Below are 27621 nucleotides of genomic sequence, written 5' to 3'. Positions count from 1 at the left end.
TTTTTTTTTTTTCTCTTTTCTTTAATTTTCTTAAGTTCCTTTGCAAACCCTTTCAAAGTTTCCAACAATCTTTATGAAGTATAGACATGGCAATGTACATGTTCTGGTAATGGACTCATTAGTAACATATGCAGGGCAATTTCATCTTCCCACTTCTGCTTGTTATTCACCTCCTAATACTCACAGAGATCATGTTTGCCCTTTGAGCCACTGTGTAGTGTTCAAATTCTTATCAATCATAAAAACCGTCTTGTTTCAGAGTGACGGCTTGCAAGGCTGTAGTCTCACATAATGAGCACTTTTTGTATTCCTACGTGGACTTGTATTTGTCTGTGTTAAAGCACGGTCTGCTCAGACAGTGTATAGATCAATCTGCAAAACCATCAAGGTCCATGTCATTACTTAACATTTCATCAATTTTTGCGCCAACTGCAAATTTGGCAGGCTTTGATTTTATTTTCTTTCAGATCATCAAGAAATGTGTTGAATGATATTGGACTGATGAGGTTTTTGCTGAACTTCCAGAAAAGGTTTAGCTGGGATGACAATTCCACATTTACATTACTTTTTGAGAAGCAACAACTAATGCATTTTTTTCTGTGTGCAATCAAACTTATGTTCTGGTTTTATAGCCTTTATTTATTTATTTATTTATTTATTAAAGGCTTGCTAGTAGCAATGTGCCAGTGTCCCAGATCAAGTTAAAAAACAGCAAGTGGTTCCTAAGAGAGTTGTGGGGTTTTTTTCCCAAACTCCCAGATAGAATATATCTAATTCTGCAGAATGAAAAATATTGGGCTGTTTGCTATTGTGTCTTTCCTAATATCTGATAGAACAAAAAGCACCTCTTTGTCACTGTGAATTTGGATACAACTGTTTGCTTCTTTCAAAATACAGATTGGAGTGAGTTAATGAATATTTGTAGGGAGTTGATTTTGTGCTTGATAACTGGTTGTCTTTGACCCATACACCTTACTATTTCAGAAATACTGCTGCTTCTTTACAAAATTTGCAAGCATAGTTTTTCTTAGTCTGATGGTCCACAGTTATTTCATTTGTATTTTGAGCTTTTATACTGCATGTTTGTGTTTCCAAACTGTAATTTGTAGTTGTTAACTACATTGCTGCCTTTTTTTTTTTTTTAAGTGCGGGTAGACTGTTTAACAAAAGAAGCTTTTTCTCATGATTGCAGAGTTGGAGATTTTGTCATCTGGAAACAGATTTCTCAGTTTACTGTCTGCATTTTTAAACTTAAATCTTTATTTCTGTTTAATTTTGTGAGAAATATTTTAATCTACGAGGAGCTATACTGGGTAAACCCCTCAAGTATATAAGTTACTAGTCAGGACTGTGATCTTATTTTACTTTCCAAGTTAAATTGGTTTGTTGCTATTTGCTCATAAGCAGCTGGGGTTTGGTTGGGATTTTTTCGTTTTTGGTTTGGTTTGGTTTGGTTTGGTTTGGTTTGGTTTTTTTTGGTCTGTGATCAACTTATTTGTTAGAACAGGGTCCTATATGAAATTACCCAGAGACAGTCTCACTAAAATTTCCTTACTTTTTTATGGTCAAAATCAATACTTTATTGGTTTTGCCAGTCACAGTACGAGATTTCCAGCATATACTTCCCTGATAGTAATACAATGAAAAAATTTTAGAGAGTTATTTAGGAGTTGTTCTCCTCATGCCTTATCTGAGTGATGGGCCTTAGGGCAACCAGCCAGCATCCCGTGTATTAGCACCTCTACCCAAAAGCAATTAGGGCAAATATTGCAAAAAAAAAAGTCAAAACGACTTTATTTTTTAGAAAGGATGGCTTGACATAAGATGTGCTCAGTGTCCTTTGGTATTTTGCCCAGGTAGTTCCCCTCAGCCCCTGCAAAACCATTTTTTAACCCTACACAGTTTGAGGTGCTTTATTACAGAATAATAGGGAGCATGGAAGAACTGTAAGTAGAAAAGTCTGATTTCTTTTATGAAAGTTTTTCCTCATGCTCCAAAAGAGCTCTTGGAGGGCAGTGACAGCAGAATGCTTTCTTTGAATGTGAACAGCAAACACAAGATGATGGAAATATGCAACAATTTTATTCTTGGAAAAAGCAGAAAATTCTAGAAGTGAAGTATAAATAACTTTAGAAGAACAATGCTTGAAATAGGTACAGAAGGAAATGGACATTATAGGTACAGGAAAAAAGTGATTGAAATGGATCCTTTGTTAGATAAAAATCTGTTTCTATTTAGAAAGCACACTTAAATGTACTGTAGCATAATTACATTAGAAATTTAACTCATGATCTCCCAGAAACAGTTCTCTGGAAACCTTTCTGTGGTGTTTTTTTCAACTCAGAGATATCCTTCAGAAACGTGAGGAACCGTGCAGAAGTATTTGGCAAGTCTTGCAGGTTGGTTCTGGGTGGGGGTCTTGGTGCCTGCAGGCTGTCTGCCCCCCACTCTCGTTGGAAGGTACCCCTAACCCTGGACTGGGGTCCTGGGGACTCCTGCGCTGGATGCGATGGTACCTCAACCTCACCCATCTGCCACCCTCAAACAATCTGAGTGAAGCAGCCTTGACCATCTTCTGTCCTGGGAGGTCCAAGCTGGACACTCTAAGCCTAAGGTCAGTGTTATTCGAGGTCTCCTAGATCTCTCCTGTCTGACAGGAACTGCTCGGTTGGGATGCTGTATCCTATGTCTGTTTTCAAGGAAACTGCATTGAATGCTGTTATGTGGCTGAGCTGCAGTGCCCAGTGTGCCTGAATTAGCTTTGGCCTCCTGATTCTCCTATGGCCTCCTCTGTGTTGTACCCTTCTGTCTGGGCATCCTCTGGTGTCCCAGAGTGCGCTGGCTTGTCTGGGGCTTGAAAAAGTCCTGCTCTTTCTGACCCCGTATCTATAGGGGAACGAGGGATGGAAGTCTTTCATCAGGTTATTTCATTGATAACTTTTCATTGCTTTTAGCCCTGATGTCTCTCTCTGGACAATTAGATCCGGATTGTTTGTTTTTTTTTTTTCCAGAGAGATCAGCAAAAGATTTACTTCTTTCATTTACCTCTTGGAGAAGGAGAATTTGAAACAAGATTAGTGATTGTGTTTAAAAAAAAGAAAAGAGGAGGAAAAAAAAAAAAAAAGTCTTCCATCCATCACAGCTGTTTGCAGTGTATTTTTCCTAAAGCAAGTTAGATAGTTTTTTTCTCAACCATATTTTCACTAAACTGGTGAGCATTGTGCCCTCAAGTACAGTATCTGCATCTGGTTGTTACCCATGCTGCATGGCTATCCTTTTCTGTGCCACCGTAGTTCCTGTCTCTAATCTGTATGTATTTCCTCTTCTTTTTAAAATGTCCTTTGGGGCACAGACCCTCTTTTTGTTCAGACGTGTGCACAGGTGTCTGTGAAGGAGGCCTTCATTTTCCCAGAAGAGAGTAATAAATCATGATATCCAGCTCTGTAGGGACTTCCATAAAACAGGGTTGCTTTTTAACCAGCACCGGGTTGTTTCTTTTCTGAGCACAATGTTTCTGTGACTATTCACATTTGTTATTGTTGCTTTTTAAAATGCTTTTTAGACTATTGTTAATGACTTCTGAAGGCTGGAGTGGAAAATGAGTGGAAACGTGTATCCTGGTGTTCCCTGGTTACTTTAAAATGAAAATGTGGGGTGTGGAGGTCAGGATTCAGAGCATTTATTGCCGATAAAGGCAAGTTTGGTGATGCTGCTGTGCCCCTGCTGCCTTGGGTCAGCAATGGCAGTCCTGGTGGTGCTGCATTGTAAGCATTGCTTCCCTCGTGTGAAGCCCAGGAGCTCTCAGCTCTGTTGCGGAGCTGTTCACCTCACTCTTCTGGGAGTGGTTAATCTGTTTAGAGCATTTCTGGGAGCCTGCAGCTGAGCGCTATTTCAGATTTTTTTGTGGTTTACCTTGAGATGGGCAGTATTGTGTGTGTATGTGCATTATATATACACACATATGTATGTATACAGTGTTTCTGGAGAAATATTTGTACAGGCTGCATTAGGTGGAAAAATAATTAACCACAGTGTTTGCTGTGAGCAGGTGAGTGCAATAGGAAACTTCATCACTCAGGATTTTAGTTGTGTTGCCTAGTAAGTGAAGCATTTTGTGGAGTTAGTTCAATTCATTAGTTTTAATGTTTTGCTGTTTTCCACTGAGGAGAAGGGGGTATCTGCAGGCAAAACTATGTGATTTCCCTGAAAATCTGCTTTTACTTGGAATATATTTCCACCTGGAGCAAGTGTGCGCATTTCAGCTCGTTCTCCAAATTTCATTCTCCTGTTGTTTATTATTTTTATTATTCAGGGGAAGTAAATAAAGTTGGTCACTGTTCAGATGAATGTGCATGCTTCTGCAAAGCTATCTTTAGCTCCTAGTATATTTGAGGTGAAATCCTTGATCTTTTGATGTCAGAGGGGAGTTATGTCACAGACTTTGGGAAGAGTCATAATTCAGAGGGCTGCAAAGAATGGCGTGCCACAGCCTACTTGTAATTCTTGTTAGTGTATCAGCAAAAAGGATTGTAGATCTCATGCCTCTGTTTCTGAGATGGAGGTCGTAGATAGCAGGCTATGAAAATCCTCATCCAGCAGCCGAGGACTGGGTTGTCTTTCTAGATTACTCACAGATCTTGCTGATAAGCACCCGCTGGTTTCTAAAAAATGGTCTTTAAGGTGTCTAGGGTTGGGGACCCTGAATTTCATCTAGCCATGTAGAAAACTACACTTTCCATTTTGCCTGTTACATATATATCATGCATTTATAGAAGTGTATGTGGATATAAAAAATAAATAAATAACGGACTGCAATTCTAGGAGGAGGCAAGATCTTAAAGCAGTCTCAGGGTTCTTTATAAAACTTTCACAGAGTTATGGCTAGTGGAAAGAACAAATTTTCTGTTGTTACTTATGGCAGAGACTCAGAGGAGCTGTGATGTCTAAAACACCAAGAAAAATCACAGTTATTTATTTAATGATCTACAGTTTAGCCATATTAGTTACTGAAGATGGTGAGTCTTCAAGGTCTGGATAATTTCTTGTAAAATTAACTCTAAAGGAGTCATTCTTGGCCTTCGGTGATGTAAAGCAATTGGTTTAAATGATAAGTATTTGCGGCCCCAGATTTTTATACAGGTATTTGAATGACAGGCTGTAATACTTAGGGAGAAATTCTTCTCTTTTGCCTGCCTGTCTTTTTCTCTGGACAGTTCTTCAGATTTCACACAGTTCTCCTTTCTGTGCAATACAAACTTCAAAACAGATTTACTGCTCTGGTAAACAAGTCTACAAACAGCACAAAGTAGTCCTCACTCTGCTGTTCATCATTTCTTTAATAATGCAGATATTACTGCAAGAGTTTTAATGTTCCCCTTCAGAGGCTATTCAGGGAACTATAAATCAAAGTTAAACTTTAATTTGGACGAGGTGTTACTCAGTAGGAATCTATTATTTGTAGTCACACTGCTCTTCAGCAAAGCTCCAAATACATCCAACCTGCCTGATTTGCATCAGCCTTAAAAGGATTTTTGAACCTACTGAGTTCACTGGATGTCTTCCTCACTTTTGGGAGTTTTGGGTTTTTGTTAGTTTTTGGGGTTTTGCTGTTGTTGTTTTCTTTTTCTCCCCCCCTCCTTTTTTTTTTTTCTCCTATGGTGAGACAGGAGTCAGATCTGGGCTCTGTTGCATGCGTCCATCCTCCATGGCAGACCATCTGTGACTTTTGAGGATGCGTTTGGGTTTCGGTCTCCTCCAGCCTATCTTTGTGCTGCTTCCTGTAGCTTAGGGGTGCTATCTCCCAGTTCACAGAGGTACAAATGATAGAGAAGAGCATGTCCGCAGCATTTGGTCAATATCCATGTGGGAACACCACTAAATCCTGTTGAAGGCCATTCTGATGACGTAACTAAAAATGCTATGCTAGTAATGGGGAAAGTTATTCCAAATGTGCATTATTTTAGCAAAGGTAAGGATTTAAGCTAGTGTTTTAAATGGAAATAATAATAAAGTGCAATATTAAATGAACTTATGTTTAAATATGAAATCTGAAAATCATAAACAGATTCTTTTTCCTTAATGTTCTTAGGCTAAACCCTTGATACTCGTTTATCTAACTACCTCTGTGATTATACATACTGTGTTAGTTTATAAAAGTTTTTATCTGCAATTAAAAAATTAACCTTACTTATGGCTACAATAAAAAGATACAGTGAAATAATTTATAATGGGGTGAATTTTGTTATTACTCAAATTGTACTCACTTCACCACTTAATTTGTGCTGCATTAAATTTGAGACTTCAAGGTTGTTCAGCAATGTCAAAGTCAAAGCTTCTGTGGGTTTTTTTTTGTTTGTTTGTTTTGGTGGGTTTTTTTGTTTTGGTTTGGTTGTTTCTTGTTGGGGTTTGTTTGGTTGTTTTTTTTGGAGACAGTTAAGTGCCTATTGTAACAGCAGTAACTTTGAGTTGGGTAAGTAATGGCATGTTTTTCCCTATTGAAGCCCCTGGTGAGATTTGTGGTATGTGGATTTGTAAAAATGACTGGTCCCTGTGGCACAGAACCTAACACTTCCTCTATTGAGAACATGAATGTCTCCATGTTATGGACCAGGATCTGTAACCCTGATATTTTAAGTAATGTCACTGTTAGGCTGGAGGGCAAGTTAAGCATAAGACTTGGCTATACATCTTTTGCACTGCAGTGCAGGGCTTTAACTGCATACGCTTTCCCTATCTGTGCAGTTTTCCTACACTTGAAAGTTAATTCGCGTGAAGGAAGCCTGTGAATTTAAAGAGCAGTCGTATCTGAGTATCTTCTTGTGCGTGCCTTTCATTACAAATGAGATGATCCACTGCAAAGGAAAAGATACTTGAGAATAGCTTTTTCCCATGATGGAGCCTAAATATTAAGGTATTTGCATTCAACCTTCCCCTTGGAGACAGTGTTCCATTTGTCTGTTGTTCTCGACTTGTAGCTTTGGCTTTAATTAAATTCATTTAAGTGACATTTAGCTCAGGCTGGGACTGTGCTTCTGAACTGAAGGTAGGTTGTCATGTATTTTTGAAAAGCATGTTAAATTCAGGCTCCCTTCCTTCCTTCCAAAAATCTTTTGCTTCCTTTCTATATCCTCAGCTAAGCTTTTTTCATGGTTTGAGAAACCTGCAACAATTTATTATTGTTCAGACAATTATTCTATCACCCAATGACCCCTCCCTTCCCCAGGAAGTGGAATTGGGGAAAAAAAAGGAAACATGAGGATTGAAATCTAAATAGATTTATTAGGATAATACTAAATAATTAACTTTAACAATACTAAAAAAAAATATTGTTCCTGATACCAATATAAAATATGCAAGGATTATACTCAGCCAATTCTATCAGTAGGAAGCTGTGCATTCCCAGCAGTGGACAGCAAATGTCAGACACTGGGAGCACTATGGCTTTGGGAGGAAGGGAAGGCCTCAGGGGTCCGGCACCAGGGCAAGAAGTTCTCTGGACCATCACCATCAAGGAAGAGAGAGACCATTGCACAGTAAACTTTCTAGTTTATATTGAATCTGACATTCATCGTACAAAAGAATCTTGTTGGCCAGCTTGGGTCAAGTGCCCAGATTTCACTTGTCCTCATCCCTACACCTGGCTAGCTCAGAAACACTTAGACCTTGAAACCCACATACCATAGCTGACTGTAAAGTAAATATTTTCACAAACTCAGACATTAGAGTCTTCTAAAAGTACAGTTTTCCCAAGCATTAGAAGAGAAATTAGTCCTGTGTTGCTCAAACCAGGACACCTTTTCTGAGCTCTACCAATCTAGCAGAAACCTCTCTTTTCTTCCCCTCTACTCAGTTTAGTTTCTTGGTGGACTACTGAGTTGACCTGCATCATGAGGGGGTCCAGTGACCACCAGAACTGGGTGCAGGTCCAGCAGCTGAACCATGGCTGGAGATAGGAGGGGTTGGGGTTTGGCTGGGGGAGAAGCAGGACCCACTTTCTCTTCAACAACAGTGACCTGGTATGTTGGCTTACCCTGGACCACTGCCTCTTTAGCAGCATGGAGTGTGACCCCTGGTGATGCCTTGCCTTGCAATGTGCTCTGCTGTAAATGTTAGCCGCAGAGGTATTCACCTCTCTGTAAGTGGGGGATTTGTGAAGATGAGAGCTTGTTGAAAGAACTGTTTGTTGCAAGTCTCAGAGTATTTCCCATCACTCAGTAATGAGGCAGCGGCCCATGAGTCCAGAAAGAAGATGGGAATGGAGAAACAGAAAGAAAGCGTAGTACTGCTATTGCACTGCTTTCTCCTGCAGGTCTAGTTCAGTTCAATGGCCCATCCCCCTGGGCCAGTCTGCCTTCTTGCCTCTCCCTTTACATGTCCTCAGTCTCTTGCTACTGTCAGACTGCTCCATTCATAGTTACCATCTGGTTTCTGTGGTCTTGCTCTTTTATCTCTTCATCTCCTTTCCTCACAATGACTCATTTCCCTCATGAGCATCCATCCTTAGGTGCAGATGCATCCACTTCACTGTTCTTTCATCTTTCTGGTGGTCCTCCACCAATCCTCTTTGCCCATTATCTGTGACTTTCTTTTCTCTTTACCCATACAGGAAGAGCTAATCTAATACTTAGAGAGTCTAAGAGAATCTAATACTTTTTGCTAATGGGAAAAGCTTCTCCATAGTTTGAGCTAGGATTTGGGAGACTGAGGGGAGAGAAGAAGGATATTTACTGTCTGAACATGGCAAGGAGATGAGGAGTATCAGTGGTATGAAGTGTGAGCAGCAGAAGTGCCCCAGGATGTAGCTGGCTGGTGCTTAATCCTCTGCCTGCTGTCCCTGGACATTCCAGGCATCCAACGGGTGGTGGAAAGGGCCAGTTGTTTCTGCATCACCCCTTTTGAGATCTGACCCCTAGGGTGTCTGGCAATGTAGAAGGAGATCTGCCGTGGAAATAAAGGAGGGTGGAGCTTGGGGGCAGAGGCTTGCTTCAGAGATGTGCTGTTTGGGACTTGGCTAAGCTTTTTGTTGTGCTCCTGTTTGCATCCTTGGCTGTGTCACCTTGGAAAATGCTCTGTCTGTGTGTGGGTTTGGCAGCCCCTCTATGTTGACTACACCTTTCTCCTGTGTCTCCTCTGCATCGTGGGGGAGGGTGTCTGATAGAAACATGCTGCTGAACTTCTATTGTATTTTCACTGACATTACCTGGGAACAAATCCCTAGCAAGTGTCATTTGAGCGTTATAATGGAGGTAGATTAAGCAACCATATGGAACCATAAGATAGCTGACCTCAACCTCCACCTAAAATGCACAGAGAAGGGCATGAGGGTTTTGGGGTTTTTTTTAGCTTTTCTTTGGTTGCCATGGCTGGGGTGTTGCACAGCATTGTGTTTTTCTTCTTTTCTTTTTATACTCCATCCCACTATATAAGAGGATGCTCCTGCAGTTTGTGAAGTCTGTTCATAGCTGGCTGTTTGCAGGGTAAGGAGGACCACAGCTTCTGGTGAAGGTGCCCAAAGGAAAGTCACATTTTATTTTTTTTTTTATATCTACTATAAAAAAAAGAAAGCCCAAGATACCCTGGGGGGATATGGCATTCACATGGGGAAACCCATGCTGAAGGCACAGTCTTCACCTTCTGAGGATTATATCTAGTTCTCTTATTTCTTTCCCTAGCAGATTTTGGAGTGCGTAATGGAGGAGATCAGATAATTTTCCCATTTTTATAGATGAGACAGCAATCAACTGAGGCACAGAGGGGAGAGCCGGGAATGGAGACGAGTACTGTCCGAATCCAGCCTTGCACTACTGACGGCTCCAGCCGTTTGGCCACACTGGCTGCCTTCAGTCTTTGTTTCCCCTCCAGGGGAACTGGATATGGATGTTGCACGTGTTTGCTGCAATGTCTTGGCACCAGCCATCGTCTGTAGCGTCCACCTTTAACCCCTCTGAAGGCGGAAAGTAGAAGAAAGGCTTTTCTACCCTGTCCCCCTAGAAAAGATGTGGAGTTCTTTGCTATTTAATTTGTTGCAAGCATATGTAGAGAAAGTGGGGGAGAGAGAATAGTATTTCCATATTTGCATACTAAGCACAAATTTTCAAAGGATTTTGGACCAACCAGGTTTTTTAGGCTTGTCAGAACTAGATTGGTATTTGTGAGCAATGAAAATACTGGGGATTGGGAGTGTTGTACATTGGAGAAGTGTCACTGTCTTTAACCCGAGTTTTCGTTTGCTACTAATATTGTTGTTGAAATCAGAGTCCAGGTATAATTTGGATGAAGGAAGAGGGAGATGATGGAAGAAGCACTGACCTGTGTTTTCACACTGCAAATGAATGCACTAATGAGACTTTGTAACTTCATAGGAAAAAGCAGTGCCCTGATTTAGAAAAGCACTTAAGCATGTGTTTCTCTTCAGAGAGTGACAGTCATACAAGGCATACAAGGTCACAAAGGGATTTCAGCTTGTACCCATTCCTGAGTAGACTTCAGAATAAGGGGAGAGGGGAGATTTTTTTTTTTTTAATTATTATTACTTTCTGATTTTTTTTTTTTTTTCCTAGAGTCAAAGTGAACTGTGGGAATATTAAGTACTGTGAAATTACAAACACAGAAGCATTCCTTCAAATTAGTAGGAAACCTCTTCCCCCAGTGTGTTGTGTTTTCCTTTGGGAACAGTAAGTCAGGTATTTAGCTGGCCAGACCAAATAATGTGCAGAGCTTGTGAAAATAATTATCTCTCTACATTTCCAGCTTTTGTTTTACCACCCTTAAATATGCAATGAAATTTCACTCTGAAAATTCTTAGCCAGAACATCATTTTGCAGGGAAAATTGCATATAAAACCTAATTAAAAGCATCATCCCACACTTTTTTTTTTTTAAAAGTACATCTACTACCATCATGCCTCTAAATGTAACAGAGCTCAACAAGTCTCTAGCAGCGAAGAAGACATGTAATTTAAAGGCTATTTCAGCATTTGATTAAGCACACAGTGATAACTACAAGCCCATGCCCTGCAGGCATGACAAGAGGCAATTATGTTCTGAGGTCAAAAGCGAGGGGGAGAAAAAGCACAAGATTTTGATGACTTACTTAATTTTCCAGCTCCTGAAATTAGCAGAGACAAAGAAGTTCTAAATCGCCCAGATAAAATCCTGTCATTATCTGTTGCTGTTTCACCCTCTGCTCGTACTTTGCCCTGCAGAAGCTCAGGAGGATGATTTTCCACCAAATGGCTGCACTTAGAAAACTCAAGTTGGCACACGTTTAAATGTTAAAAAGAGTGTTTTTCAAAATCTTTAAGTTCTGCCGTCTGTATTTAGATGGCTGTCTGCACATAGGATCCTGGAAAAAGACACCTGTTTTCCAAAGTAGTAAGCAGCCATCAGCTCCTCTTGACTTCACGCCAACAATTAGGTCACTTATTTAGGAGATTAAATAAGGAGCTCAGTGAGAGACTGCAAAAATAGGGAATTGCTCAAAGGAGAGAGAAGTATGTTAATGAATTAATACAATCGTGCTGTGTATTTCACAGATGGGCTTTGACGTATCTTATTTCATAGCAAAAAGAAAAAAAAAAATAAAAATCTTTGATCCTTACAGGAAAACCAGTAAAAATGTTTAAGTAAGATTATCATATGGGGATGCAACACCAAGAAATGTGCTTACAAGGAGATAAACAGCCAACCTCTAATCTCCCTTTGCAGTATTTACAGCAGCTATCAGGGTAGAAAATAAGCTATGCAGTGCAACTGATTTAGTGGAGGATGGCAGAATGGAAAACACTTGCCATTGGTTTCTCCTGTCATGTTGTATTACAAAATTCAGTTATTCCTACAGTTTGTCCAGGGTGTCACATTTCTTTTGTGCCATATATCCAGGAAATAAATGTTGACTCCATGATATCACACTGAGGTGTCTATAAGTGAAAGGTGCCCTTCTAATTCCAAGCAATTGAGTGATTATGTGAGAAACAAAAAGGTGAATTCCAGGAAACAGAAAGCCACATCTAGAAATGTTTGCATCTGTCCAAAGGTTCTTTAATGGGAAGTAGAACATGAGCTATTATTTTTGGGGAGGGGTGTTTGGGTTTGGTTTGGTTTCTTTAGTGGGTACTGGTGACTGACATTCATGCAATTTTAGTAGATCAGTGCTGTAATGTCTCATGCACAGGAGAGATGCCCAAGATACAAGAAATGTGCTTTAACACCTGGTACAGAAACATGTTTAACAGCTTTTATTAAACCTTTGTATTTTCATATTAACTGTGAAATCCTCCAATGGAAGCCTGAAGTACTGCATCATCATTGTTGTTAGAGTTGCTGTGATATTAGATGCCATCTTTGCCCTCAGATAAACTTCTAATTTAATAAAACCATATTGCTGGTAGCAGTTCTTAATGTCTTATTTCAAACAAAACATGAAAGTTAAGATTAGCTGCATATGTACAGGATTGCTGTTTGACAAATACACCATGTTTGTACGTGTGAATTCCCAGGCAGTTAATTTCTGCAATTTTAAGCAGGGTTTTCCTCAACCATCCACATGTTCAATGTCTGCTTTTTTTTGACAGTATGGAATAGTTACTGCAGAAAATGCATAGGAATTAACAGCAAAAATATACTTTCTGAAGCATGTGGGTCAGAGGTTTGAGTTTTGTTTTCTATAGTGAGAACTGCAAAAAGTAAAGTAGTATTAGCAACTGTCCGTCCCATTTCTGTTGCCAACAGTAGCCTCCCAGAGAAAAGGATCCAAATAGCCCAAGAATTGGGCCAAACCATAGCCCCAAACAGCTAATACTGACTGTAAATCTCATTTTGCCATTTTCTTGGCAGTTAATAGGAGTCCTCTAAGCGCATGGCAGGAGGAGGGAGGGCACTTGGCCTCAGTGTTTTGCCAAAAGCTGCTAGAAACCTTCTGCCTCCTGTGTTGCCAATCTGCTCAGGTTTAGTACAGAAGAGGCTGCAAAGAGAGCTCACCACAGCTCTCTTCCAAAATCAGCAGCCTGGCATCAGAAGTTTTCTGGTTAGCACTGGGCCTGTGAATGCTAAAGGTAACACAGGCAAATAAAAACTTCCCTACTGTTGGCATAGAATCCGGTGTTTCACAGAGCAGGGGCTGTTGTAGGCTTCTGTGGACAGATTCTTTTAAGCAGACTGAATTCTTCTTGATGTTGTTTGTGGGGCAGGCTAAAATTGCCTTGCTCTGCCTTTCTGATGGGCTTATCTCTTCGATCAAATGCTGTCTCTAACTTTATGTCCCATCCTTCCTCCACTCACCTTGCCATTGATTAGTGATGTAAAGCCAAGGGTAAGAATGAGGTATTGTGTCTCAGAGGTTCGCGCTTGTCCTCCTTGCCTCCCTCCTTCTGTAACAGGAGAGCTCGGTCACAGTAAGAATTTACTGCATTACGCAAATGTATGGTGCAATATGACCTCAGGGCAAAACTGTTTTTCTCATCTGGGGGAAGGAGGACATCTTACATGATCCAAACCCTAAAGCTATGCTAATTGTCGAAGCTATTATTCAAGAATAAATGCATGTCTGTCTTGGGAGTTCAGCAATTAGTCCACAACTCTGGCACATCAGTAAGGATCTGATATCAGAGTAATCCCTGCAAATTTACAGAAATGGGAATGTTTATCTGTCCAATAATAGAAATGAGAATGTTTTTCTGTCCAATAATACAAATCGAGATGAGACAACTGACAATAATAGAAGGTTGCACTGAAGTTAAGAGTAATGTGTTGGATTGCTGCCTGCCAGACAGACAGATAGAGCAGCCCTGATACAGTTAAGGGGTATACCAAGAAACATCAGTACACTCTTATTTCCATAAGCAAACTTGGCATGTTTTATGGGATAAGACTATAGGAAGGGATTTTTGGTTTTGGGAAGGATATTTTGGTGTTTTTATAATGGAGCTACGTGGAAAAAATGAGTTGTTAAAGATGTTTGGTGTCAGATGGGCCCTGGATCTGTTAGAGGGTTAAACCTTCCCTGAGTGCTCTGTGACCATCACATGGATACAGGCTTAATTTATATGTTGAGTTTTGTGGTTGGAAGTAGTACAAAGTGGAGCCAGGAGGGCACATCATCCCTGCAGCTGGAAACCTTTTTGGTGTGTTTTCATTTTCGTGGAATAAGGAAGGGAAGGGGTTGGCTTTTGTTTCAGCTCGTGGGCAGTGCGCTCGGCTGGAAAACAAGTACTAGTTTCCCAGCTTCACCATGGATTTCCCATGAGATCTTCAGGAAGCTGCATAACCCTTCTGTGGCTGAGGCGAGAATGACAATGCATAGCTACTTCATACAGATATTTGGGGGATTAATACATTCACATTTGCCAAGCTGTTGAAGATCTTTGTATCAAAGAGGCTGTAAAGATGGGAAATATTTTTGCTTGTTATCATGTGAGTTTATTTACTAATACGTTAGGGCTTTGTTTTCAAGGCATCTCAAAGCATGTTTCTTTTTTCTTTTGCAAACTGTAGCCTGGATTTCTTTTAAAACAGGTAAGATTTCTGAGAGCTCTTTAAATTAACTTTACAAGTAAGTGCCAGTATCGAACATCCAGGCAAATCCGTTGCAAAGCTGAGACTGAACTTTAATCACTCAGTGTCCCATATATTGGCCTTTCCATGGAAAATATCACTGCAGGGCCCAAACTTCAGGATGGTTGCCAGAACCCTCAGGCCATCCCCTGGCATGCTGCAGGCTACAGCAAAAGCCGTTAGGCTCATGTTTTCTAAGGACCAATAAAAGGACCAGGAGCACTGCAGATGTTATTACATCTGCAGTAGGACAGATGCAATGTTGCTGAGCAGGTGGGATCCTGGTGCTTGGATTGCTCATAGTCAGAAAATTTCCCTGGGTTGATCAGGTATGAAATAGGACTGTAATTTTATATATCAAAGCCAACTAGCTTTTCACCTGGTAAGTAGAAGTAATAACAGTGCCATAGTTGCTATTTACCCCTTTCAATAGGGGATTTCTAAAGGCCTGTATAAAAGGGATCATTAGATTATTTTTGAGATGAGAAAATCAAGTCTCTAAGTGGAGAAGTGATTTCTCTGGGCAGCCAGCAAGCTGGGGATCAGACCCCTTTACTGCAGACCATATCTCAATGGTCTCAACCAAAACTATCTCAGTACAGCACATGGATAAAACCTGCTGCTAAATGTCGTTCTGCTTTTAATCCTAGCCTCCGTGTGGAAAGTAAATGTTTGCTGTGTTTCTGTGTTAATCCTTGCAGCTTTCAGCCGTGCTCCGGTCCCCATGGCTGTGGTCCGAAGGGAACTGTCCTGCGAGAGTTACCCCATAGAGCTTCGCTGCCCAGGAACAGATGTTATCATGATCGAAAGTGCCAACTACGGGAGGACTGATGATAAAATCTGTGACTCTGATCCTGCTCAGATGGAGAATATCCGCTGTTATCTGCCAGATGCCTATAAGATTATGACTCAAAGGTATAGTATTTAATATTCTTTGTTTGCTGTGTTTGCTGACTGCTGTTTTTTTAATCCGGTATGTACACACCAGTTTGTGTGTGTGTTTGCATGAGAAAATGCAGGTACTTACTCTGTATGTATGTGGACAGAATTACAGCTATCATTGCTAAACTGTGGGTTTAACAGAGTTGGGTTAGCATCACGCAATATAAATAACACTTGCTGTAAGTACTACTAATCAGTTGTCTTAATACTCACTACATCCCAGTTTTACCTCTGAAATACCTAAATATCAAGGGTCTCAATGAACATAGAAGTGAAGCCTTTCTCAAATGCACATTTACTTTTTTTTGTGCTGTGTTCAAACAGGTGGCCAATAATCTCCTTTAAAAAAAAAATAATATTTTGCGTTCAGAATATCATATATATATATTTAAGATGCAAAGAAAAGTCTCCATCATTCATCATGTTGCTAGGCTTAGTTTTAGGGAGGATCCAAATTCTCAGTCAACTCCCATTTGTTTTGCAGAAGACTTGCTGAATTTCTGTATAATAACTATTGCTGTTAAGTGTGCCTACTGCATCTGGAAATGGTAACTGAGATATATGCCATGTAGACAGACCTCTGTATTGCCGAGGCAGGGCCTAACAGTTTATTCCAATCTAGACGTGTCCTGGTTATGGAAAGCCTTTAACTGTTGCTGAATTTTTCAGGGTATTATCTGGCACAAGAGGTGTTGTGGCAAGGATTCATAAGTCACAGCTCTTGACATGTTATTGCATTCGGTACATTTCCCCTAATAACTACACATGAATAATTATTCAGTACATTTGGCTGTTAATTAAATAGTAATAGAAATTACTATTTCAGGGTATTAATAATGGTATTGACATAGGCAAAGTGTTGCTAATCGAAGTCATGATAGCAATGTTTGCATGGTGACCTAATGGCTAAGGCACTGCCAGGTTTTTAATGGAGTGTTGTGCTATTGTTTTCTGTGAGATGCTTTGCACTAAAAGTGGAGTTGTGTGAGCAACAGAAAAGAAAGTGTTAGTTTCATCTATAGTTGACATGCTAATGGCTATTTTTGAGCTCCCTTTAGAATTGCTCCACATCAAGGATTTAGATCTCAAAATGCTGAGAGGTCTTGTGAAAAATATCCTCGTCATTGCATATGGCTCCTATAAGCCCATTCTTTAAGCTGAACCTCCTTGTGTAGCTGGTTGAAGTCCTGTTTGTGGGATTGTGCCGGTTAAATTTTCAGGACAAGCAGAAAGGGTAACAACGTGCCATCAACCAGTCCTTTGGATTTGGCATGGTTTTAGTGGAATTACTGTAATTCTCCTGTTCAGGTTGTTAGTGGCTTCAAGCAGAAATCCATAATCCTCTGCATATTGGCAGAATAAAACCATGTCATCCCCTTTGTGGGCTGTTACAGAGTACGAAGTATTAGTATTTTTATATATACATGTAGTAGTGTCCTCCAGGCGCTAGCTTCCAAGCCAAATGCAGAGCTCTGCAATCTTCTGGTCAGTCCCCACATGTAGCAAGTTTGCAATAAACAGTAGCCCTTTGGTCAGGGAGGGAACATAATATGTGCACCCACTGTGCTGGGATGAAAACTCACGTTGATTACTTGGCTGCAGATATCATCACTGCAGACTCAACCATCTTAGCAGAGAGTTAGCAGGAGAGTGCATCTCTGGGGCAAAGCATCTCAGTTTTCCCATTTGGGCAGAAATTGGTGCTGTAGAGGAAGGCCACTGAGGAGGAAATTTCTTGCAAGGAAAAAGCAAATCCCTACTGACTGAATATTAATATCTGTGGGCCCTTGCTTGATGCCGTTTATCAGTGGGGAGGCTCAGGAAAGGGTGGCGTCTCTTTCCATTTAAGTATTCAATGGTCAATTTTCATGAAGTGTGCAATCCTGTTGTTAATCATGTACTATTGAGTTTCTTGAAAATAAATATAACCTGGTTCTAGTTAAAAGGCAGGTTAAAAAGGGGAAGAATACTCTTTTTCGCATTTTTATGTCAGTCTCATTTCTTTTTTTAATCTTCATTAATTCAAAGAGTTGAAACAATTTAAAATAAAACCATTAAAATGAAGCATGTTAAGATGCAAACCAGTCTGCCAGCTCACAGCTCTGAGTATGCCTTATAGCTGAGCCTCTGAAAGAAGTAGTTTAAAAGGAAAATCGTGACAGCCTAGTAGTTGTGGCACTAACTATGGCATTTTCTTCTGAAAGCCTCTACCTGCAAAATTAATCAATTCAGCAGTGTTTGGGTGGTTTTGCAGATGAATGCAGTCTTTAATACAATGAGCTTGTCTTTGCTAATGCTGCTTGGTGGGGAAGCAGCTACTGGGGACTGAAGATCCTCATGGCTGCGTAACCCACACGGTAATCGAAGCTGACTGCGTATGGAAAGAAAAACAATATGTGCAGTGCGTGCTTATTATGCATTGATTAATTATTGCATTCACATTATTGCATACACAGTCCCCTTGTAGGTTTTGTAATAAGTTGTCTAACTGCTGGCAGTTTTTAATCAGCAATGCTGTACAGCTGACTTACACACATTATGGTATGGCTGTGGGGAGGGGGAGAGGGAAAGTGGGAAGAAAAGTATGTGTGAGACCGAGATGTTGTTAGTATATGAGCTGAGGCTGCGAATGAGCAGATTTATGGTAGATATTAGCGATTGCTCCTTATCCCACCCCCAAATAAAAATTGGGCTAACATGTTCCTTTCTTCTGTATGTTTATTTAAATTAATTTTGCAGACGAGTATGTGGGGTTATTTTGAAAGGGAAAGGCATAAATCTGATGGTGTGTTTGTGGAGCCCCCTGAGCAGAGGGAACACAAGGAGTTCTTACTGCAAGCGTTGCCCTGAAAATCTCTAAAATCTTTGGAGTATTGCTCTAAGTAAAGAACGTTTAAACAGCTTGTAGGGAGCTATTTTATAGGAAATTAAATCTCTGTGGCCTATTTTGTTTTTAACTTACCAGCTCTTCCTTCAAGCATTCGAGCAGCAGCTGCCTGTAAAAGCTCGGTAAGAGTGCTTTATGGACTGAAGTTTTTCTGATATGATTAGAGAAAAATGTATTTCATAGCATGTTTACTTAGGAGAAACATCTTTTTGAGGGCTGTAACAAACAATTAAATTCTAACTGTGCCCATTGTAAACTGTGTGCACTGTACCATGGGAGACTGCTACGTCCTCCCTTGAGCAACTGTGCCACAGAATTAACATATTATCCGTTCAAACAGCCGGGAATGTCTGTGAACAATCGAGAAAAGCAGCCTCCTATTCCCATAAGAGTTGCCGTTGTTTTTATCGTGTTAACACTGCCCTTTAGTCTATTTAAAAAAAAAAAAAAAAGCTTTCAGCACATTCTCTTGAATTTCTTGTGGATGTGTTCCACCAAGGAAATGCCCAGCTCAGAAAGACAAAAAATCTGTGTATTACTTTTTGTGTGCTGGCGGTTTCACTACAAGTCTGTGGAGCTAGTCTCCTTGTATTTAAGTCTGCAGTGCAGGCAAGGGAATTAAACATTTAGTTGCCTCCTCCTTGGTTCAGAAAAACACACCAGCACGTGCTTCTTCTTAAGGCACGTGCTTAAGCTTTTTGTGAAATGAAGACCTGCCCATATACTTTCCTGGGTTGAAGCCAATGGAAGGAAGAAGATGGGGGGAATCGGGTTTTGCACGTATGTTTGCAGAACTGTGTGCTGTCGACACCACATCTTTGTGTTTAACTTTGTAATTTGAAACAGTCTGTTTTACTGAGCTCCTTATGCTTTCCTGTAGGCTTTAACCTTGAATGTTAAAATAGGGGGGAAAGTCCAAGTAGCAAAGCTGGAATGTAGGTACGCATACACAGAACAATTGCATTTTCTGCCTTAAAGGCAAGATCAAGTCTTTCCTTTTGCTTTCCAGATATCAGAAGTAAAGGTATCCTTGCCTACCCCAACCATTGTCTGCTACTCTTAGGCTGGAGGAAGGAAAGGAGGGATGGAATAATAAGACAAAACCAGCAGGCGTAACAGAGGAGCCAATTGTTCATAGGTCTCGGCATCTGTTCCCAAAATCAAAGTAAAATTCCTTCTGCCTTTTCAAAATTTGAAAGGTAGAAAATGTGGAAAGCTCTTGCTGGGGAACTTCCTTGTATCTCTCAGCAACTCAGAGAGCTGTTTGCAAAAGGGGCAGCTTTTGCCTTTTGCCACAGTAGAGTGTTGCAGAGCTCTTGTGTGCCACTGTTACTATTTCTGGCTTGGGAATGAGGGCTGAAAGCTACTCAGCTCTCTCCTCTGTCCTTCCCTGAAGGGAACACTGGACCCATTTTGTGTCCCACAGGCAAGACACCTCTTGCCTGGAGCTTCCCACTGCTCTCAAGATAGAGAAACTGAGGCTCCTCCAGCAGAGGATGTGTAGCCTCCACAGTGCTACAGGACATATATCTCTCTGCTCCACTGCAGCTGGTCATGGTGCTGCCTGCCCCCAGCAAAGTGCCCTGGTGTGGTGTGGGTCAGGGCCTGGCAGGTGGGCGCTGCAGCTCTGCTAGTCTCCTCCTCTGGCTGAGCAGATAGGGAATTTCTTGTAGCTGGGAGGCACAGCTGGGAGGTACTAGATGCCCTGCTGGGCTCCAGTTGCTTAGTTGAGCTAGTTTCCTTTAGGTTCGGGTCTAATCTGTGTATTTTGTCCCTCTTGTTTCAGTGCTGGCATCATTGATGAAGCCTGCAGGTCTAGACTTAAAGTTTTGAAAAAAATACACGTGCAATTAAGAGCGTGAGACTGTTGTCAACTGCTTGACGGTCTAGGGTTTCCAGTTACTTTTGTCAAAGGGCCTGATCCTTTTATGTGAAGAGGGGCACTCACAATTCTCCAGGTAGTTGGAAGGACGACAGCAGGCACTTTGCACAGGGTGCGTGAGAACAAAGAAATTGTATGAAGCAGCTTGCATTACACTACAAAGATTTTTCGTCTCCTGAAGGGCTGTGTTTTGTTAATGTTTTTGGTTGATGACCTGAAAAATGCAGGAGTCCAAAATGAGTGCCACTATTATTGTAACAATATTGCATCTCATGGTGTGCTGTTATTGATGCTATCAGCACCTGTGATTTTCAGGACACTTCTCAAATGCCAGTGATCTGTTCTTCTGTTGGGAAATAAAGAGACAGGGTTATCTGTATTTTAGAGATAGGATAATTCATGTTAATCATTCATAAAATGGCCACTGGTTTTGATCTTTCCAATTTTGGGATGTTCTTTGTAGTGTCTTTTACATTAAGTAGCTTGTCCTGGTGCATGTGTAGAAGATGCGCAGGACAAGGAGAGCTGCAGCCCTGGAGGCTCTGTAATGACAAGGCCGTCAGTAGGACTGAATGAGCAGACTTCAAGTGAATTGCAGCACAGTTGTATCGGGCTCTACAAAATTAATGGCATATTTCTCAGAAAACAGCCCCCTGCTTAGACATTGTCATCACCTCTGACTCTGATACTGAATGCCCCATTTGGTAGGAACCCCTCCGCCTTCCCCTGCATCCTGAGTACATTTTGCGAAGACTGCCAAGATACTAATAATTTTTCTAAATCTGTTATCATCACACAGATGGCTTGGGAAGTGCGTTTCTGAAGGACTGAGATGTTGCAGTGGGAAGGCTCTTCTCTTTATGGAAAGCGCAAGTCTGGCGCTTTGAGATCGTCATGTAAAAAGCATCAATATGGAAAAATACTAATGTTTCAGTTAAACAGTAGTTTCTATAACCAGTAGAAATGAACAGGGAATACTGAAGCTCATGTTCCCTGGATTCTTATTTTAAAGGCTAGAAAACAAGCCTCACCACTTGGTTAAACAATTTATTTTCTCACCATGCAGAAAGATATTTTAAAATGAAGCAAAGTCTACTAATCTCAGCTGCACCTTGACCCTGGGACAAGGGCAGATATACTATTACTGAGGGAGAAAAAAAAAAAAAGAAAAAACCAACAGTAAGTGCTAATGGAACAGTATGCACTGAGCTGTTGAATCACTCTAAAAAAGGTCGCTACTTCCCAGCCTGTACAATCTTAATTTATCCTACCTCTTCCTTTCCTGAAAATGCTGTCAGACCCAAGCAGAGGAGTAAATTCTGAAAGCGACAGCCCCCTGGAATTGCCCTGGTACCCTAGTAAATCACAGCTTGTCAGCCCAAGCATCTCAGCTGATTGCAGCTGCCATGGTAACAAATGGGGAGGAGGCAGTAGTTTCTGAAGATAATTAGGTTCCAAACCGTGGAAGGCTCTGTAGATCAAAAATAATGCTTTAGGCTTCCCCGGGTACCAATTGGTAGCCGTGGCCAGCTATAAAACACCCTACTTAAAATAAATAAATAAATAGACAGTTGCATTGCTCAGTGGCTGCTGGTTTTTGGTTGCTGTTAGCATGCAGCTCCAGTGCAACATCATTTGAGAAAAAACAGGCTTGAGCTGAGAAAGCGATGTGCAACCAGCAGACTCCATGGCCAAAGGCGAAGGCCTCCTTGAAGTGCGCAGGCTGGAGGGAGCTGGAGGAATCATCATTACTGTTTTCTAAGACCGTTTCAGTTTGCCAGCTATTTTGTTTTGTTTAGTTTCACCTTTCCCCCCCTCACTGGCCTTAACTGACAAAGAGAAGACATGGGATATTCTCTTGGATAAATCATGTCTCGAAGCGGCCTCAGAAGTGCTAAACACATGATGTGCTGAAAATCATAGGGTTTATTACCAGGTTTATTACTCCATTAATTACTGTACTAGCATGAAAGTGACCAGCTCCAGCCTGTTAGAGGGAAGGGACTGGCTAGCCCTTGGCAGCCTGCCGCATGTAGCTTTTGCCAGTGGGAGAAGACCTATGTGAAACATGCTCCCGTTTTCTGTTTTTTCTGAACATTTGAGGCTTGTTGAGAACAGCAGCTACTAATTTGTACCTGGGGAGGAAATGTTGAGCAAAGATGGAGACGTTGCTAACAGTGGTGTCCCGTGTTTGAAACGTGTACTGCATTTATTACCATGTTGCAGGAGGTGGGTGCAAGCACATAGAAAGCCTTTCTGTAACCACAAGGAGGGCAATGAGGAAAGATGCAGCTCTAGACACTTGGGCAATGTCTGCTTTTGCTGACACAAATTTTGTACCATGAAAGGCATTATCTGAGGTGCCCGCAGAGCAAAGTTTAAAGCCAGGCATCTGCATGCTGCCCCTGCCACTTCCTGACCATTGCTTAAATTGCTGAAGCGATGAACATAGAAGATACTACTGCTCAGTCTTTTAAGTACACCTGAGTGTGACAGCCTTCCAAGGCCATCACAGGGCTTGGTGCCCAGATGCTTGGTCATTTTGTCATGAGGCTTAAATTGATTTAGAGCATTGCAAGGTGTGTATAAGGTATATTCAGGCTAAATGGACTTACACAATCTTAACATAGGAATTTGGTTTGAGGAGAAAGATACATGTGTGCTCCTTCTCCGGTTAGTCTTCTGTCTAGAAGTAATGGCTGAAAGGGCTGTGAGGTAAGATGACTTTGTAGTAATGCATCTATATCAGTTTCTTTTGCCTTTTTCTTTATTCTTCTACAAAAGAGCTCAGTTAGTCTGTGCCTGAGGTCAAAATTGGGTTTATACACAGGGGATTGTCTGTTCTCCAGGATATTTCAAAGCTTTCATTCAGCACAGTTTTGACAGCATCATTTGTGGAATCTTTGGAGCTTAAACTCCATATTCCATTCCAAGATGTGTAAAACCAGTGCTGGCTTATACCACACCCTCTCTGTGTGTATGCCTGTGATTTCTGTACTCCTCTGCAGGGCTGCAAACGCGCTCTGCAGACCTCACTCACCTTTGCACACTTCTGGTTTGGCATCCACAGCATAGCTTTGCATTTTGTGTGATTGCTCTGCTGATACCAAATGCAAAGAGGCAAAAGATGGGTATTAGGTGCAAATCATTCACTTGCCAGTGTCAAAAATATGGACTGACACAGGCAATGTTCCTGGATCATCAGTTTAACATGGTTTTTGAATTTAAGTGTGAGTTTTGTTAGTGGGATGAACTGAATTTTATTTCAACTTCTTTAGGGAAAAGAGGGAATGAATAGCTTTTATCAGAAGCAGTGACCCAAGAAAAGGTTTTGCTCCCATTATGATTCGGGAGAAGGATTTTATATGTCGGTAAGCGGAGTGGATAAGAGATGCCGGGCTGCATCTGTGATGTAAAGGAAGGGCAGGATATGGAATTTATGATTAGAGCCATCTTCTATGCATTATGCATAAGATAATACATTGGTGTCAGTTATATACAGTAGAAACCTTAATTCAGCTGGAGTCCTGCTGACATCGTAAACTGAAAGATAGCGAGTAGTTTATGTGCAGTAGTAGAGCCTCTGGACTGAATTACAGCCTCAGCATTCAGTCAGTTACTGAGAGTTGCAGTTTGTAGTAGGCAGTATATTACATGCTTTTGCCCAGAGTAGGACTGGTGACAAAGAAGGAAAAACTTTATTGCAGAGACACTGTGAGGAATGGGAGGTAGGGTAATGGGCAAGAGAACTATAGAAAACTGTAAAATTAATGCAAGGGAAGAAGGGAGGATTTGGAGCTGGCCAGAGGAAAAAATGCCAGAATGGGAATAGGATTTCCCCATGCAGTCACTGAACTGCTCTCATGCCCTGCCCTCTCCTCCCCATCCTGGGGCAGGACATGGCATGCCTTAGTGGGCAGGGACTATCTCTGCCGCTTCCATGCCTTTCTTTCATCCTGATCCCTCATAGTCAGAGATAAGCTTTCACTTTAGTGCACAAGATTTTTAATATACTTTCTAGAATTTCTTTGTTAGCATTAATTGCAATTGCTGTATATTCTCACTGTCCATATAAACGGTCAAATGCTTTCTGAATCTCAGCAAGTCCCTGGTCATGATGACTTCCAGGAGCTCTAAGTCCAGCAGGATAATAGCTTATTGTGTGCAAAACCATTCCTTTTTGTCAGGTTTTAATTTCATTGCTATCCCTCCTCAGACTGTGAAGATAGTCATCCAAGCTACCTTTTCCATTCCTGTTCATTAGCTTGTATACATTTGTCATATTACTTCTAACTTACCTGCTGTCCAAGGGAGAAAGTTATGATCTTTCAAATATTGCTTCTTATGGGAGTTGTTTGGGGCTTTTCTTTTGAATGTGTTAAGGTCCTCATTGTTTTTCCCTGAATACCCTTTAATTCTGCATTGCCCCATTTGAGACCAGATGAGCTGTACAGTATTCCAGTTCTGGCTGCATCATCTACCTATATGAAGGCAAGATGCTATTTTTTTATTATCATTTGCACTTGTTTCTTTTCCCTGTGAAACCTACTCAAATGCTGAAGGTTTTCTGTATTTTAAGCAAAACCAAAAGGACAGAGGAGGGGGGAAAATTGGTTGTGATAAATTAGAGAGTTTGAGGCCATTTCTCTTTGAAAAGCCTGCTTCCTCCCTTCCTTTACCCAAGTGGCTTTGAATTGCACAGAATGTCCCATTTGACTCAAGAGTATTACAAACCACACAAATATAATTACATCCTTCCCCAAAACGCCTGTTCTGTTCCTGATAAATTATTAGCTCCCTTGGTCACTTGGAACAGATCGTTCCACTTAAATGATTACAGTAGTGCCCAGCTAGCACTGATGGAAAGTAAAGTTTGGTCCTCAATGCTAATACTAGTAAATACGTGGAGTAAATATAAAAGCAACCGTTAGGTTGGAGGGAGCAAGGCTAGTTCTGGAAAAAATATAACGCTTGTTGCAGGTGTCCAGGGTCTGAATCATGCATATCAGAGCACTATGCTCTTGTCAGGCATGTTGGTGGACTGTAGGTGTGCTCAAGTTGGTACTTCAGGTGATTTTCCCATGTATAACAGCTAATTGCATGTACGAAGGCAGATGAGTAGACTTCGCTGTTGATATTTGGGGGAGGAGAGGAGAAATCTTTAGGATCCATCTAAAATCTGCCTGGATCAGAAGTGCTCCTTGGCACACTTCTGAATTACTGGCAAGGTTGCCAACAGCTGAACACAGGCATCTAATATCCGAGACACCTTAAAAAAACCCAAACCCCTTGGCTATACATACACACAAAGAATATAGGTCACCTTCAACGCAGTGGATTAGGCTGAGCTCTGGAAAATCAATTTAAGTTGATTAGTTGCACTTGTAGCTGGATGGAAAGAGTTAAAGCCAGGCACCAAACAATGCAGTCTAATGCCTGTTGTGTCGGGCTGCAATCCAGAAAACACTTTGGTGCTTGTGTAACACTGTGCATGTGACGGGAGCTGTGTCTAAAGCCGGCGCAGAGGTAGAAGTGTTCCAGGAGATCTCTGCAAACTTCATTTTTGTGGCCTGGATGGCATCCAGGCAGTAAAAGCACCCAGTAGATCATCTCACCAAGTTGCTGGAAGTCAAGAGGACCTAAGCAGCCACCTACTTTACTGTAAAGTTGGCTTGGCAAGACAAGGGTGGATTGCATCCTAGTCAGCACTTCCCCAGTTTCTAATGACTGCAGTCTTCTATGCCCAGAGGTGGCTGAAGTGAAACTGAAGTTGTAAACACTTGTCAATTATTTAAAAACTGACAGTACTCTATAAGGAGTGAAAGGACAGGAAGAGGATGGAGATTTTCTATTATAGTGCTTAAAAGGCACTTCGTTGCATCCGTCTTACAGATTCAGTACCAACTGACACAGCGTCCCCAAAAGGTGTGTTTTGTCAGGAGACTTTGGGTGGGAGTAGAAACCTCTTACAACTAAAGTATACTTCAGGAGGACCCATGTATTTGTACTAGTATTGACAATGGGTGAAGTAAATTCCTTTATGTCTTAACAGCCTTTCTCTGTAGCTTAAATTTTAAGGGTTTCAAACACTTAAAAGCAGCCATTGCAGCCAGGAGCCTGACTCCCACTGAGCTGTCATGAGTCCTGGTTCCCAATGTCCAGAAATTTCTTTTGGAAATGGAAGTTCACTCTTAAGTGGCTCTAGTGCCTTTTAATATTTTGCTCATGATCTAATTTGGATCTTAAGTATACCGATTTGGAAACAGCCTGCCTGACATCAAGCTCTGAGTTTTTAAACTCATATGGTTTAATAAGATTAACTTGCTGCAGTTCTGATACAGTCTTCACTGAAAGCTTATTCAAATTAAGGATCAGTCAGAGGGGAAGTAGCCTCAAGCGTAAAGTAGGAGTGAGTCGGTGCCAAAAATCGGGGCTCTGAGAGGCTCTGTTGTCTCACCCTTCAGTGAGAGCAGAAACCTTTAGCTGCCAAATTTATGCACTAAGGGGGGAAAAAGCATAATTAAGAGATGAAAAACAAATATTCCCTTTTTCAGCTGTCTTCTTTGGAGATGTACACATATATGCACACATAGAAATGGATACGTAGTTCAAACTCATTTTTGAGATGCTACAATATGTATTAAAATATGTGGGAACTGGGTGCTTTCTTACATGTCTGTTGAATTCTCACGAATAATTCATAAAGTAGAGCATGGCCACTAAAATGAATGAATAAATAAGTTAGTTTGATGAGTATTCCTGCCAAATCTGTGTTTTGGGGATCTTCTGCATAAAAGAATTAATTCATGGTTTTTAATCATGTTAGTTTCTTGCAGTGTTTCCTTGCATTTCAGCAGCTGAGCATCTCCACCGTGCATTTAATTTCCTCAGTGTTGGTGTGGGAAATCCTGATTGTGTAACCTCTTTTGACCCAAGGTTACATCTTAATCCCTTTCCTCCCATGGGCACACCCTCAAGTTTGGCAAGTAGCATGCAATTTTCAAATGTGTACTATATTGATAATATGTATACGGAATCAGGGCCCTTCTGATTCTGATTTGAATTCTGAGCATGTCGGGCATTTTTTCTTCTTCCATGAAGAAGAAAATTCTCAGCAGAGTTTCCATGCATAATTTCGTTCCACTGTTTCAGCATTTTTTTTTCAAGGCAGCTGTGAAAGAGAAATGTGAAAGCAAGAGCCCATCACTCCTTGAACATCACAAGTTTCATTAAGGGTGTTACAGGAAGGAGGGAATCTATAGGACTGATAGGGCTTTCGTCACAGTCCAGTGTTGCTCAGCTAGAAGAGAAACAAAGCCACAGTGGCTGTGGTGCTAATTTAAAGACATGCATTGGCAGCA

The 27621-nt window shown here is 41.1% G+C and overlaps 1 protein-coding gene across 1 annotated transcript in view; it reads left to right on the top strand.

The window, feature by feature from the left end:
* Positions 1 to 14636: 14636 nt before the first annotated feature.
* LPHN3 (latrophilin 3) overlaps positions 14637 to 27621 on the top strand; it is a 277537-nt gene continuing 264552 nt past the window's right edge. The window contains exons 1-2 of the mRNA XM_009884017.1: positions 14637 to 14727; positions 15251 to 15464. Coding sequence (XP_009882319.1) covers positions 14637 to 14727; positions 15251 to 15464 — 305 coding nt within the window. The remainder of the gene's footprint in view (positions 14728 to 15250; positions 15465 to 27621) is intronic.

This window comes from Charadrius vociferus, unplaced genomic scaffold, assembly GCF_000708025.1.
Source record: "Charadrius vociferus isolate BGI_N301 unplaced genomic scaffold, ASM70802v2 scaffold4, whole genome shotgun sequence".
Classification (NCBI taxonomy): Eukaryota; Metazoa; Chordata; class Aves; order Charadriiformes; family Charadriidae; genus Charadrius; species Charadrius vociferus.
Note: the sequence above shows the minus strand (reverse complement) of the source record. Positions and strands in the feature narration are given on the sequence as shown.